Source organism: Aricia agestis, chromosome 9 (genome assembly GCF_905147365.1).
Source record: "Aricia agestis chromosome 9, ilAriAges1.1, whole genome shotgun sequence".
Taxonomy (NCBI): Eukaryota; Metazoa; Arthropoda; class Insecta; order Lepidoptera; family Lycaenidae; genus Aricia; species Aricia agestis.
In genome coordinates this window covers 2,128,534-2,143,012 of record NC_056414.1, presented here as the reverse complement: position 1 = coordinate 2,143,012, position 14,479 = coordinate 2,128,534, and the positions used below count along the sequence as shown (strand labels likewise).

The 14,479-nt window shown below is 36.6% G+C and overlaps 1 protein-coding gene across 15 annotated transcripts in view; it reads left to right on the top strand.

Annotated features, from left to right (window-relative positions):
• Positions 1–14,479, top strand: part of LOC121730627 — a 171,416-nt gene that overhangs the window by 153,596 nt on the left and 3,341 nt on the right. For 10 of the 15 annotated variants that reach the window (XM_042119764.1, XM_042119763.1, XM_042119760.1 and 7 more), the window contains 10 exons: positions 204–288; positions 1,224–1,288; positions 1,757–1,836; positions 7,487–7,591; positions 7,970–8,006; positions 9,416–9,549; positions 12,607–12,762; positions 13,401–13,406; positions 13,551–13,805; positions 14,150–14,317. In XM_042119764.1, coding sequence (XP_041975698.1) covers positions 204–288; positions 1,224–1,288; positions 1,757–1,836; positions 7,487–7,591; positions 7,970–8,006; positions 9,416–9,549; positions 12,607–12,762; positions 13,401–13,406; positions 13,551–13,805; positions 14,150–14,317 — 1,091 coding nt within the window. The remainder of the gene's footprint in view (positions 1–203; positions 289–1,223; positions 1,289–1,756; positions 1,837–7,486; positions 7,592–7,969; positions 8,007–9,415; positions 9,550–12,606; positions 12,763–13,400; positions 13,407–13,550; positions 13,806–14,149; positions 14,318–14,479) is intronic. The other 5 variants (XM_042119759.1, XM_042119766.1, XM_042119758.1 and 2 more) reach the window with 5 other exon arrangements.

The window sequence follows — 14,479 nt, the reverse complement described above, 5'->3', positions numbered from 1 at the left end:
CAGCTTTAGAGAACGTTAGACAATATTGTTTTGTTATTAACGATATAATCAAATCAAATAATATGACAACTTGTGTAATAAACAAGTCGATTATATTATCGAGCTGCAGCCTGCAACTGTGCATTCTGTGAAGTTATATATGTTAATATCTATAATAGAATTATTCTATTGGTTTGTTTAATATAAATTTTGCGCTTGTTCAGCGTCAGCGCCGCCGCCGCCCGCGCCGGCGCCGCACCGACCGGACGCGCACGCACACACGCCACGACACAACGACGTCTACCCCAGGTAATCATAATCATATTCATAACTAGATGACCCGTAAACTTCGTATCACTAAACTCATTATTTTCTACCGTATAAACCTTCCTTGAACTTCCAAGAATATTTCAAGATTAAAATTAGCAAAATCGGTTCTGCCGTACTCGATCTTAGCAAGACTAAAAAGATTTATAATTCATTTTTATTTATAAAGATGGCAAAATAATCATAATCTTTATCTCATTTGGTAAAACATTGGTCATTTAAAATTCAATTTATAAAATTAATTAGTAAAGAGACGGTTGCATCTTGTAGTGGTCGTGCTTGTAAAACACTGTGTAGCAAGGTTCAGAGGATACACCAAGGGCGAGAGAAATTGAAAATAGGAATTTGAAAATGTATTGCTGTCTCACCAATCTTAAGTCTCCCACCGCAGAGCGCGATAGAGACAACACGACAAAAGTTCTAATAAAAGAATAGAAAATCTTCGATTCCTTCTCCAAAACTTTACCGATTTAAGTACTTTTTTCATTAAGAATTAAAGCAAGGCTTGAGCTGTGTTCCTATGTTTTATTTTTTTTTTTATATTTTAGCCAGTTTAGTTTTCTGGGTGTCTGAACACAGAGGTTTTGGAGAGTTTTTGGGTTTTTGGACGTTCTTATCTTTTTTAATAATAAAATTGTGAAAACATAGGGACATGCTTATAGTGGCCATAGATATTCAGGAAAAAAACCATAACTCTATCGGCATTATCCAGGGACGAAACAGGGGATAACGTTTGTATGGAAAAACGGCGGCGTGGACTCCTCTTAAGGCTCTCAATCTGAATCTTATGGCAACGATACAAATGAATGAGTGTATGACATAAAAAGCTTATTATGTTGCGAATACTATTTTCTATTTATAAATCTTTTGTAATTATTATTCAAGAATATTTTTATAAGTTTGAAATGTGTTTGTAGGAAAAGGCCATCATCAGCACAGAGCACAGAATCTGCTGAGATCAAACCGGCGAGCGGCGATGAAGGTGATAAAATAAAGCCATTTCATATCCCCACAAAAATAATATACCTAATTGTAAGATATATAAAAATAAAAAAAGATAATTCATTAACTGAGTGAGCTATATGAGTCAGCGCACAGCGGAACACAGTGAAAATCGATCCAAGTAAACCAGGCATTTCATAGCCTGCCTTCCGAAATCATAATATTAATATTATCTGAATGTTATCGCTTTTTGAATAGCAATATCTTCCTCGTTAGGACGGTCATGATTGCCTCTAAAATATCAGCAGGCGCATTATTGTATGTGTATAAGTGGGGGGCCGTCCATTAAAAACGTAAGGTATTCTGGGGAGGCGACAAGCTAAATCTTTCCAAATCTCACTTTGGGGGGAGGAGGGGGTTAAAAAATCCTCGAAAATGTCTCACGCAATTATTGAACCCTCCCTAGATGGTTAGGGTAGGCTTACAAGTAATGATGAGGATTTTCCAGATGAAGCCGACACGGATCTGGAGACGGACAGACTGCTGGGCCAGCAGAGAACTGATGATCAGGGATTCTTCGACGATAAGGTCAGATTTTAAGTAACAAACAGAAAACAAACTAAATGTGTTATGGTGATTGGTGATCGCACATTAATTATCAGCACGCACGCGCCGAACGCGCCGCATTTTAGAATTCGATTTATGAATAATATTAATGATGTGAAACCTCACTCATTCGTCCGCACCGTACACGCCGCATTTCGTGTACTATGAGGTGCGTTCGAAGCGCCTGGGCGCCTACGATGCTGACAAATGTGCGATCACTTACATGTAAATTCTCGTTATAACACCACAAACATATTCGAAAATTTGTGTCAGTTTAGTTATAAATTAAATAATTAGTTAACGTATGACTTATTAGTTATTACTTATAGGGATTAGGAACACTTAGGTATATTACTTACTTTAAAAATATGAGTTCATACTTCATAGGCAAAATGTATGATTGTCGCGGGATTTTTTTTATATAACGCTCGTGAGTCGTGACTTATGATCTTGTTAAAATGTTTTATTGATCAAATTTAATTATCACCAAACGGATAATTAATAATAGTAACTCAAAACCGGTTTCGTCGACCTTGTTCTCTAAGACGTTTTATTTGAATAATGTTTAAATGAATATTTTTATTCTACGTTTTTATGAACTCAGCATTTCCTACTACAGTATATTTTTTTATTATATAAGACCCACCTACAAGTGGACGGTTCTCAGTCAATTTTTTTAGGCTATTGCATAGCTTTTCACATAATATAGCAAATTCCGTAACGAAAAAAACCTAACTTGTCTGCCTATGTATTCTTATTGATATCTATCAAGTATCACAATACACCTGCTTGATTGAAGTTTGTCTTCTATAAATAGAAATAGATCTACAGCTGATTCAAATTGCATCTGCCCCATATTATTTTATTAGATACACAGGCACAATTGAATAAAAAATAAAATCTAATTAAAACTATCTATATACCTAATATACAGGGTGTAACAAAAATAAGTGATAATTAATACTTTAGGGTGTGTACATGTTCCTTGTAGAGAGTTCACTGTGAAAGTAGCAGCGCTGAAAGATCAAATTATTTTTTCACTTTTGTATGGGGAAACTCGTGACGCTCGGGCCCTTGCCCATACAAAAGTGAAAAAAAAAATTCGTCTTTCAGAGGTGCTGCTATCACAGGGAACTATCTACAAGGAACACGTACACACCCTAAAGTATTATCACTTATTTTTGTTGCACACTGTATATTTACTATATAAATACAAACTTTTCAAAAGGAAAGTTTTGACTGTATCTAATTTTCACCGAGACTAATAATTATTACAACAAAAAATGTATACAGTTAAAGAATAAACCATAGGCCAGGAGTCAAGACATAGGCTACTTTTTACAGCGGGAAAATGCGGAGTCTCGACAAATATCTGGTTTATACACTACCTACACCTACACAGCTAGGAATAATTAATAACGGTTACTTTACTATTAGAAGGCCAGTTTGCTCAATGTTTGAAGCATATAAGGTAATGCAGCTGGTGTGTTTTTTCTGTGATCATTTTGCAATATTCCTTGAAGGTTTCTATGTTATTAGAATATGTAGGAAAACGCAGCTGCCTATTATAATATTATAATTTATAACTAATGTATGTTTATAACATCTCGTACTGTATAGATATTATAGACACACACACATTTCATTAACAAAGAGTAGATAAGGAGATAAACAACTTATTATGAGGTCATCGACATTTTAACAATGATCCAAATTAAATAAAAGTAATATTAATTTAATTTATTTGAATCCTAAAGGATATAAGTAATTGATAAATGTTATCCCTAAAAACGGTTCTCGGAGCTCTCGCTCAGTGTGTGTACATTTTGTTAAAAATTACTGGTGTATCGATGTCCCCGATCGCGATAGTACACGTATGAATCACTGAGCGATCTACGTTTGAGCTATGAGGTAATGTAATCGTTTACGATCTGCGCGCCCGACCGACCGACCTTGCTCTCTTATTATGTGCACGTCATAGAATATAAGCAAGCTTTGTACCTAAAACGAGTATGTCTCTCAGAGACACTTGAAATACAAAACTTGTAGTTTATGCTTATGAACTAATATTATGTTTAAATAATTATTTTTTGTTTATGAAAAGATCTTCAGTAGCGACTAGGCACTCGAGATTGTTGCTCTATTCCGCTAGGTAGGTATATTAACTTTATGATTATACGTCTTACGACGTTTCTGAAATTTGTATTAGTATAGATATTCTATCAATAGATTTTTACATACTATATGATTTTAGACAGCTCTAAATTCCGTGCGTCTCCGCGTAAACGGAGAATTTCGTAGGAACCGTACATTTTCCCGCAAAAAAGTAACCTATGTTCTTCTCCGTGGTCTACCATAGGTATATCTTTGTTAAATTACATAAAAACAGTTTAGTAGTTCAAGAAATTATCGCGTTCAAACAAACTCTCTCAGAGACACTTGAAATACAAAACTTGTAGTTTATGCTTATGAACTAATATTATGTTTAAATAATTATTTTTTGTTTATGAAAAGATCTTCAGTAGCGACTAGGCAGCTGAATGTTTTCAAGAATGAGGCGTTCTTGTTCGAGTAACTTATAAAGTCAGTACCGAATAATATATTAAAAATGCTGTAATAAGGTAGGTAGGTAGTAAACCGTACTAGGTACATTGTTTAACTTTGTCCATCACAAACCTACTACAGACTACTAAATGCCGGGGCCACACTAACGAGAATATGCGATAATGCCATATAACATAATCATGTTATAGCATTATCGCAATAATTAATGGCATTTCTCGTTAGTGTGGCCCCAGCATAAAAACTATTATTTTATCTTAATAATAATATATATTTATTATCAAGTTTTAGTATAAAAAATCGTTTCCCCAACGAAATAAATTATTAACAAACTTACACAAAATCATCTTGTAAACGTGCGTACTATTCGACGGTGATGATGATGTGCTGTCGATTCTGTAGCAACACATTCCTTATCTACTCTATGCCGCTTGAATCGACTTGTTATTGTGGGCGAGCCAGTCATAACACGGCGCGATAACGTATCACACGTCAGCTGTTATCATGTGCATTACATGGAGTTAGTGGACGAAGATAAATATACAAATGAAGAAATACACAATAAGTTGTTAATAATTGAAGAAATACACGAAATACCTAATGCAAGTTAAAAAAAAATAGATAATAAACAATGTTTAACGGTATTATAGAAACTATAAACAATAATATCAGTGCATCGAATGAAGAGAGTTTAAACGGAAGAAACATGGAAGTGATGGACAAAACTATTGATAGTTTAAATGAAGAGGTAGGCAATAAATTGCGAATAAGTGATGAACAAGGTGGTGAAGGATTATGTGAATCCATGACAAGTGTAGAAAAGGAATGTTTAGTTAGTGATTCTAGTGACGTAAAAAGTGAAGTAGAAGTAGAAAGTAATACTGAAATATGTGAAACAGTTGAAAAGTTAGACGAAGCGAAGTGCAATGGACTTGATGAGTGTGATAATGTAGATAGTGTTAATAATAATGACGTTGATAGTGTAAATAATAATGTTAACAGTGTGAATAATAATGTTAACAATGTTAATGAGGTTAACAATAATGAAGGACAAACAGAAACGGACGGAAATGTCTCGGGACAAAGTGACTCAAATGTGAACGACTGCATAATTGAGAACTGCTCGAATGTTCCCGATGAGAAACAATGCAAAAAGGTTGGACATGTTTTAATTACTTGTTACTTATTTTCCGAGGATTGTTTTGCGTGGAAACATGAAATAACAATTTATCGTTATTTTCTGGGATAAATTTTGGGATTAGGTAATACCCATAAAGTTAATACCTATACCTAGCGGAAAAGAGAAACAAAGGCCTGAGCAAGAGAGATGTCACTATCAGTAACACTGCGAGGTAAAAAGAGACGTGTGATACATGACAGCAGCACTCTTTTTTTGACGTCCAGTCGGCACGTGCCGCACGTTGACAATTATTTAATCTCATAGAATTCATGTTCAATCATGCTTGTGTAAGTGTATACGTACACATATTTTTCGCAATGATGAAAACCAATTTTGGTTTCGTCTGACAGCTCGAGATTGTTGCTCTATTCCGCTAGGTAGGTATATTAACTTTATGATTATACGTCTTAAGACGTTTCTGAAATTTGTATTAGTATAGATATTCTATCAATAGATTTTTACATACTATATGATTTTAGACAGCTCTAAATTCCGTGCGTCTCCGCGTAAACGGAGAATTTCGTAGGAACCGTACATTTTCCCGCAAAAAAGTAACCTATGTTCTTCTCCGTGGTCTACCATAGGTATATCTTTGTTAAATTACATAAAAACAGTTTAGTAGTTCAAGAAATTATCGCGTTCAAACAAACTTTTTAGCTTATTGATACACAGTGACGGATTAAGACTACTTGATGCCCTAAGCAATCCATGCCTGTGGGCCCCCCTATCCGTATCTCAACTAGAATCGGTCTTTAAACCTTTACTCTTCTGGTGCCGCCTCAGACGTGATGCCCTAGGCAATTGCTTAATTTGATTAAGGGCTAATCCGTCACTGTTGATACATATTAAATAGATATTAGTAATTAGGTGTCTGTATCTTCCTTGCTAGGTACTTTCTTTTAGTATCTACCCTTTCTTAGTCTGTACTTTTATCATTTCAGCTACCTATTTGGCCTAAACATAACATACTGAATATACTAAGGAGATTATTTTCAAAAATAATATTAGCTTTGTTTATCTACCGTGTATCGCGGCAGTACAGATAAAATATTATCAGGATCAATAAAATTTAATGGCTCTAGGTAGGTGTTATTTAATACCTAATGAAATTTTTACATACAATGTAGTAGCACGATTAAAATGATTATTCAATGTAATATTTGTAGAAATATTCAGTTTATTTCAACTTTATCGACCTTCAACTGTTTATTTGAACTGTATTTTCCACATTTTATTCTGGAAGCAACTTCATGAAGCATTTTTGACAGTCATCTTTTTTCGTACTTCTTTCCCATGGTACTAAGTATCTCCATATCAAATTCCATCTAAATCGGTTCGTTTTAAGCGTGAAGACGTTAAAAACTGACGCAAATTCGTAATATTTCTTAGTATAAAACGATAAAGGTACAGAATAGCTACAATTTTATTCAAGATATTGATGATGGTCATCAGATGGACGCTGTTATATAGGCATTCGTGTACTAACCCAAAAAAAAGATTATTACGTATTGAATTATGAATGCAGTTATGTTCTTTAGATGATTTAGAACAAGACTGCATTCAAAATTTAACAAAAACAATGTTTGTGGGTTAGCGCACAAATGTTTAACAGCGACCAGATAATGGTCAGGACTCAGGACTAATATAGACATGGTAAGAGGTTTTTTCATAATAAAAATTAATTCCATATTATATAGCTTTCATTTTGGACCACTTACAGCGAAAAATGTTTTTGACATGTCCACTTTAAGTTATCTTTATTTGTAAATCTGTTTTAACGGACGTACAAAAGTATTTCTAACGATTAAATGGTCAGTATTGTCTCATATAATTAAAAATAACAATCTAGTTTGTCCCCAATATATCTAACTTGAAATTCTCACATTTCAGGGGTGGCGCAAACCCAAGTCCCGGACGGTGATGCCGGCGGGGGGCGGGGCGGCGCGCGATCACGCCCACGATGCGGACCACGACGACGCACTGCATAACGGCAAGGTATGGGATTAAGTACGTTATTGTCCAAAGACAATCCCAAAGGATTAAGAGTGAAAGTTGCCTGTACAATGGATAGAGGAAGTAAAAATATTCAATCAACGCTACTTGTCTCTTACGTTATCGCCCTTATTAGGGACCTGTGGAAACGAAAGGCAAATAAGTTATGACTAGGGAATAGGTAAGATTCTAAACCTACTAAGTGGTCATAGATACATAGTTGTAAAAGTCGCTTTCGTAGACAAAACTTAGTTGGATGAGTTTTTAACTTTACAAAGGCCGTGTCTGGCGCCACTGTGCGTTAAAGCTATTTTTCTTTCTTACACATCATATTATCTATAATAAATGTTAACTGTTAACAGTACACATTGCTTATTTCAGGACAAGGAAAACAAGAAGAAGAGTAAAAACAAGGAAGGTTAGTACAGAAAAATAATATTTTAATATTTATTATATTGCGTTAACTAAGTTTAAAATATTTCCACTACCTAAGACCAATCTTGCCTTAATTCTTTATACATTGCACTCCTCCTACAACTTGGAGAATAAACCTTAGCCCTTTTGATAGTTTATTATAATATTCCTTTGCCTGCACGCAACCCTGGAAATGTTTACTGATGGTGAGTTCCATTCCGAATTAATCCTTTGTCCATACAATAAAAATACAGTATACATACTGTAAAGAAAACAATAACAGAACATGATTTTTATAGTTTAACCTTGAAAACGAAACAAACTCGGATTCCTCTGTATATAAAACCCAGTGTGCACCCTGCAGTATCTCTTTCTTCATTGAGACTAATGAAGGTATAAGGTATTGCACAAGCTCAAATAAGACAAGCGATTTAAGCTGTAAAAACATACATATATTAAAAATTATTACCCTCCTTTTGGCACATTCGGGTATCAAAACTTAGATTACCCTTACGGCTTTTACCGAAAAAATTATATACTAATAGTTGACACTCTCACAGTCAAAAAGTATTCACACCATAAAGTTAATATACCTAGCGGAATAGAGAAACAAAGGCCTGAGCAAGAGAGATGTCACTATCAGTAACACTGCGTGGTAAAAAGAGACGTGTGATACATATGACAGCAGCACTCTTTTTTTGACGTCCAGTCGGCACGTGCCGCACGTTGACAATTTAATCTCATAGAATTAATGTTCAATAATAATAATAATACTCCCCACACCGGTTTCGGTGACGGTGGCCGGTTTCATTGAAACCAGGCCAGGTACGCAGGAGTAATTTTATAGTGCCCAAGTGTGTGCGCAGTACACAAGAGCACTCTCTATTCCTTTTACTCTCATAACCCAGTGGGACGGAAGACCGACACGACTGGTGAGAGATCAGGCGCAGGACCGACTTTTTACATGCCCATCCGACGCATGGATCATCTTACTTGTCAGACAATCAGGTGATCAGCCTGCATTGTCCTAACCAAACTTGGAAATAACATGTTTCCAACGCGGGATTCGAACCCACGACCTCCGGAGTCGAGAGCGACGCTCTAACCACTAGACCACGGAGGCGCTAATGTTCAATCATGCTTGTGTAAGTGTATACGTACACATATTTTTCACAAAGATGAAAACCAATTTCGGTTTCGTTTGAATGCTCGAGATTGTTGCTCTATTCCGCTAGGTATATTAACTTTATGTTTCACACAGACGTTTTAATTACTTAAGTACACAATATTTTGTCCTTATAACAAACGTCAGGAAACTTAATAAACAAAAACAAACATTTCTAACCATGAAGTCACTAACACACAGTATATTTTTATTAGGAACATTTTAATAATAACCACGTTATTTTCCAGACCTGGCTTCAGTCCTGATAGAAGGCGTGCTGTTCCGAGCCCGATATCTCGGCTCCACCCAGCTGGCGTGCGAGGGCCAGCCCACCAAAGCCACGAGGATGCTGCAGGCTGAGGAGGCGGTGTCGAGGATCAAGGTATGTTGGTCGCACTATACTCCCGTGTCGACAGAGCAATTGCGTACAGACTGACAAGGCTTTAAATGCACGTGGCGAAAAAAGGAACTAACGCCGCCATCATACAAAAACCCCATTTTTGACAGCTCTCCTTTACCAGCCAGCCAGCGTTCATTTAAAGCCTTGTCAGCCCTTAACTTGCAACAAGTAAGCAACAAGCAGATATTGCAAAATGTTTGCTGTCTATCAAAATTGTTTTGCAATATCTGCTGTTAAACGGCTGTTGCTTACCTGTCGCAAGATACAACCTAGCGGGTAAGTTGCAACAGGTTTTGATACTCGAAATAGAAATTGTAATTAAAGTAATAAGTAATTTTATGAATTGTATGTTTTGAGACAAAGTGTTCAATAATGTTGTAAACAATTTACACTAGCTATTTGCGTTGCTTATGTTCTTTGTTGCCATAAAAATGGCACTATGCCATCTAGTGACAACTAACAGTTTAGTTTGAGATGGTTTGAGGGTCAAAATCAGTTGCTACTAAATAAAAATGGGAATGGTAGCTTTAAGTTATCGTTCATAAACAATCAGTTACCTATACTTCTTATTCTTCGATATAACATTCCTTATTGTACAATAAAGACACAAATAACTCTTTCCGTGTGAGTTTTAAGCGCAATAAAAGTAAAATTTATAATTGACAGTTAAAAAAAATACAAAAACTTACTTTTATAGTGTAAAAATCATGCAAAACATATTTTATTGTGCTTTAATAACTTATGATTGAATGCATCCAGAAATGTGCAAGTTCAAAGTGCAAGGAATAAAAATTATAACTTTTGTTTAGTGACCTTGAAATTAAACTAAACACTTCCTTGTGAAATCTGACTTTATTAAATGCAAGCAGTTGAAAACTCACACCTATTTCAATGTAAATACGACGCATTCTCACAATGTACTGTAAAGTCGCGGCCTGTGTGAATCGGACACATACACGTAGACACACGAGCATGGAATTACATTTTCTTCTTCCTACCGAGTAGTTATAACGGTTTCCATGAGAAGAAAGTAAAGTATAAGAACACTATAACCTTTATACAAACGCACTTCGTTTAAGTGTGTGCGTACGCGCCGTGCACATATGCACACGCGGTGTTGTGTGCCTGCGTACAGATAGGCCGTGCCCACGCACATATTCAAACGAGGCTTGTACGCATATGTATGCGCACGCGGAGGTGTGTGCCTGCGTACAGATAGGCGGTGCCCACGCACACAATATTCAAACCAATCGTCACCCGGTTGTATGAAGATGTTATAATAGTTCTATAGGAACTAGGAACTGTAGGTGACAGTACTTGTCTAGTAAAGACACCAGTTCGCAGGACCGTCGTTGAGCATGATCCCTATTAGCTTGTAATATTTATAAAATTAGAAGCAAATCGGTAGCAGATTGATATAAAAACTTACATAATATTATTTTGTAATTCACTTAATTGAGATACGTTTTACATCAAATAATTCACACACAACAAAATTTGGTAGAAAAAAAAATATTGGACTGTTGTATTTCTTATCTGTAACGTATTTATCAAATATTGTAGACTGTTTTATTAACAACTTCCTAAAATGCGACATCTATCGTTGTACTGTCGAAATTGGGAAGAACGCCATCTAGTAGTGAGTGTCTAAATCTATAAAGTTGATAAAACAGTCAACATAATATTATTATAAAATAACAAGAAAACATTATTTCAATTTGTAATAGGTATGGAAATCGTTCCTTCTTTAGTATTTAGTATTGCTAACTATCCTATAGCTAGTTCTAGTATTCTAGCTACACGAGTTTTTCTCTTGCACGCTCTAAATGAGGTAATTTCATGCTCACTAGGTTTAGTGTTTTGAGAATGCTAGTGGGACCTGTACCTAAAGGTTTCTTTTTAATCGACTAATCGATTGTCGCCCCACACTACAAGCATAATCGATTCAAAAAGAGACCTACGTATCCTAAAATTAAAAAAAAGTTTATCCTACCCGCCAAACTATTTACGCTCTTATTGACTTGGCACTAGAGTATTTTTTTCAGTGTGCTCCTCACCCCGACCCGATCCAGGAAGACATGGCCGGCTAGCCTCCAGTATCTGACGCTTGTGCTTTGCTATGCTTGTGTTTGCGATTGCAGGACCGCGGCTGGCTGATTAAATAGCAGGGTGGCCAACTTTATAAAAGTATAACGTGTACAGAGTACACGCACCTTCATTTATTGAAATTCAAAAACCGTCACTCGTGTCGTGATGCGATAATTCAAATGCCCCTAAAAATTTTATCTCAAAAATATTTGAGGGTAGATTGTAATTCAAAAAGCATGGTATCAGACGCTAAAAATATTTTGTACAAATCATATAATGCTGTATTGTCGTGGGACGCTTTACATTTCACCATGTTTGCAGCCACAGAACAATAAACATTTGACTTGAATTCGTTGGCCTCCCTTACCTAGCATGTATCGAATGACGTGCGTTCCATCAGGCTTGACTTTTGATTTGCATTTGACGTACTTGTTTTGATATCATCGTGCAGTTTGTCGAGCGCTTGCAGAATAAGCCCCATCATACGCACAGCATGGAACACGACCCGATTCACACCGGCTATGTGGCCTTACACGCACGGGCGTCGGATGAGCTTTCACTCGCAAACTGAACCCTATTGTGACCGTACTAAGGTTGATAGGATGCTTTCATAACGACGGCTCGCTTCTCACATATCATTCTGTGTGTCGAGTTGTTTTGCTTGCTTGCGAATCGGCTTTTTATGCATTGGGAGTTGGGAGGCTTTTCAGTTTTGTGAGAGTGGCATGTTCGAGCCGAAACGGTCAAGCAAAACGATCCGATGTGTCAGTTGAAATCACATTATAACAATCATAAAATCTAACTGAGATATCTCTAGGCAGCGTGCTCTGAAAAAAGCCTATGTCCTTCGAAATTTGAACCACGCAATGCTATAAGACTTGTTAAAGTGTGAGCGAGACGGCACGAGGCGTGGTGTGTGAGAGCGAGGAGGTTAGCCGGTGTGTCCCACAGTGGGGCTGCGAGGGTCCGTACTCGGGCGTGTACGCGGCCCCGGCGGCGGTGTTTCGCCTGTCTTTCCTCGGCTCGGTCGAGGTGGAGGAGGACTCGCGGCGCCGCAAGAAGCGCCCCAAAAAGAATATGGTGGAGGAGGCCGTCACTAAGATCAAGGTGGTTTGGCGGTATTATACACACGGCTCGCGAACAGCTAGAGATACGGCCTGGCTACAAACTAACCTAGGAATATATTATGCATATAATCTACTGCTTCAGTTATCAGTGTAGATGTTAAACCAACTGAGAGTCACACATAAATAGGTTTTTTTTTTTACTTTGAGTACGATATTTTTTTAGCCTAAATATCTAAATAAGCAGTAGATTATGTACTTATCCAAAATATCAGTACAGTATTAGCTACACAAGGTGTACAGCTAACAAGAACGTGCCGTAATGTGCTTATTTAAAAGTTTATGGCCAGGCCGTACTGTTTGAAACACAATTGACACTAGTATTTGCACTTTTACTTAGGTATACACAAACACGGCTGCTAGGAAATATTTATCTTTATTATTTTTTAAATTTACGAAAAGCGCCATCTATCGCCAATTAGTGGTGGAAAATGAAACTATCGTTTACATGTAGGTAAAACAGTTTCGCAGTTACATAAACATCATTATCATGATAAATTCTACTATTCTTCATCCACAAGCATGATATGACTGTTCTCGTTGCATGCTCGATTTCATCTAAGCTAAACCAGCTAACGTATTTTAATCTGTTGTTTCATTTTCATGGTAACGTTGGATCAGGCGTTGGTAAGTTCATTTGTTTTTGCAAATATGGTACAATTGATTAATAAACTAACATTTTCCTAATAGTTTGAAATGGAAAATTGAGACAAAAATATACGTCTATCTCTTTTATTGCTGTCGTATAATCTAAAACAAAATATTTTTCAGGCTCCAGAAGGTGAAAACCAGCCGAGTACAGAGGTAGATCTCTTCATATCGACTGAGAAGATTATGGTGCTGAATACGGAACTAAAGGAGATTATGATGGACCATGCGTTACGAACGATCTCGTACATAGCCGATATAGGAGACCTCGTAGTGTTGATGGCTAGACGACGCTTTGTGCCTCACGAGACAGACTCCGACCAACCGAAACTAAACCGTACGCCGAAGATGATATGTCACGTTTTTGAAAGTGAAGAGGTGAGTTACCTAGACTTTTAAGTTTTGCCAGAGTAAACTGTATCACTCTTTTGCTGAGTTAAAAAAAAACAATTTATATCATGTAAAACATATCATAGCATGGTCACGCTTTAGCGTGAGTCCTAGAAGTACAACTTAGTACTTAGAACACTTAACCCACTCACACTTAAATGCATCAAAGTTTGATGACCAAATTAAGCGACTATCGTACTTAGTCAAGTAGTGGTACAGCTGTGGCCTAGTTTGACTTATAAGTCATAATAAAATGTATACTTTTTATTCTAAACTAACGTTTAAACTAGTATTTGACGCCATTTCAATCATATAATAATTTTTAATTTCAGGCACAATTCATAGCCCAGTCCATCGGGCAGGCATTCCAAGTTGCGTACATGGAGTTTCTCAAGGCCAACGGCATTGAAGACCACAGCTTCGTGAAAGAGATGGACTACCAGGAGGTGCTGAACAGCCAAGAGATATTTGGGGATGAACTGCAGATGTTCGCTAAAAAGGTGAGGGGTATATGAAGTTACATAATAAGATCTTCCGACAAGCTACATAAGGTGTGGTAAGATAATAGTTGTAGACAAAATTTTGAGGATATTATATATTGCTTTTGTATAGACATTAAAGCAAAGAATAACAAATTAAAAAACGATTTACAGCGCAATTTC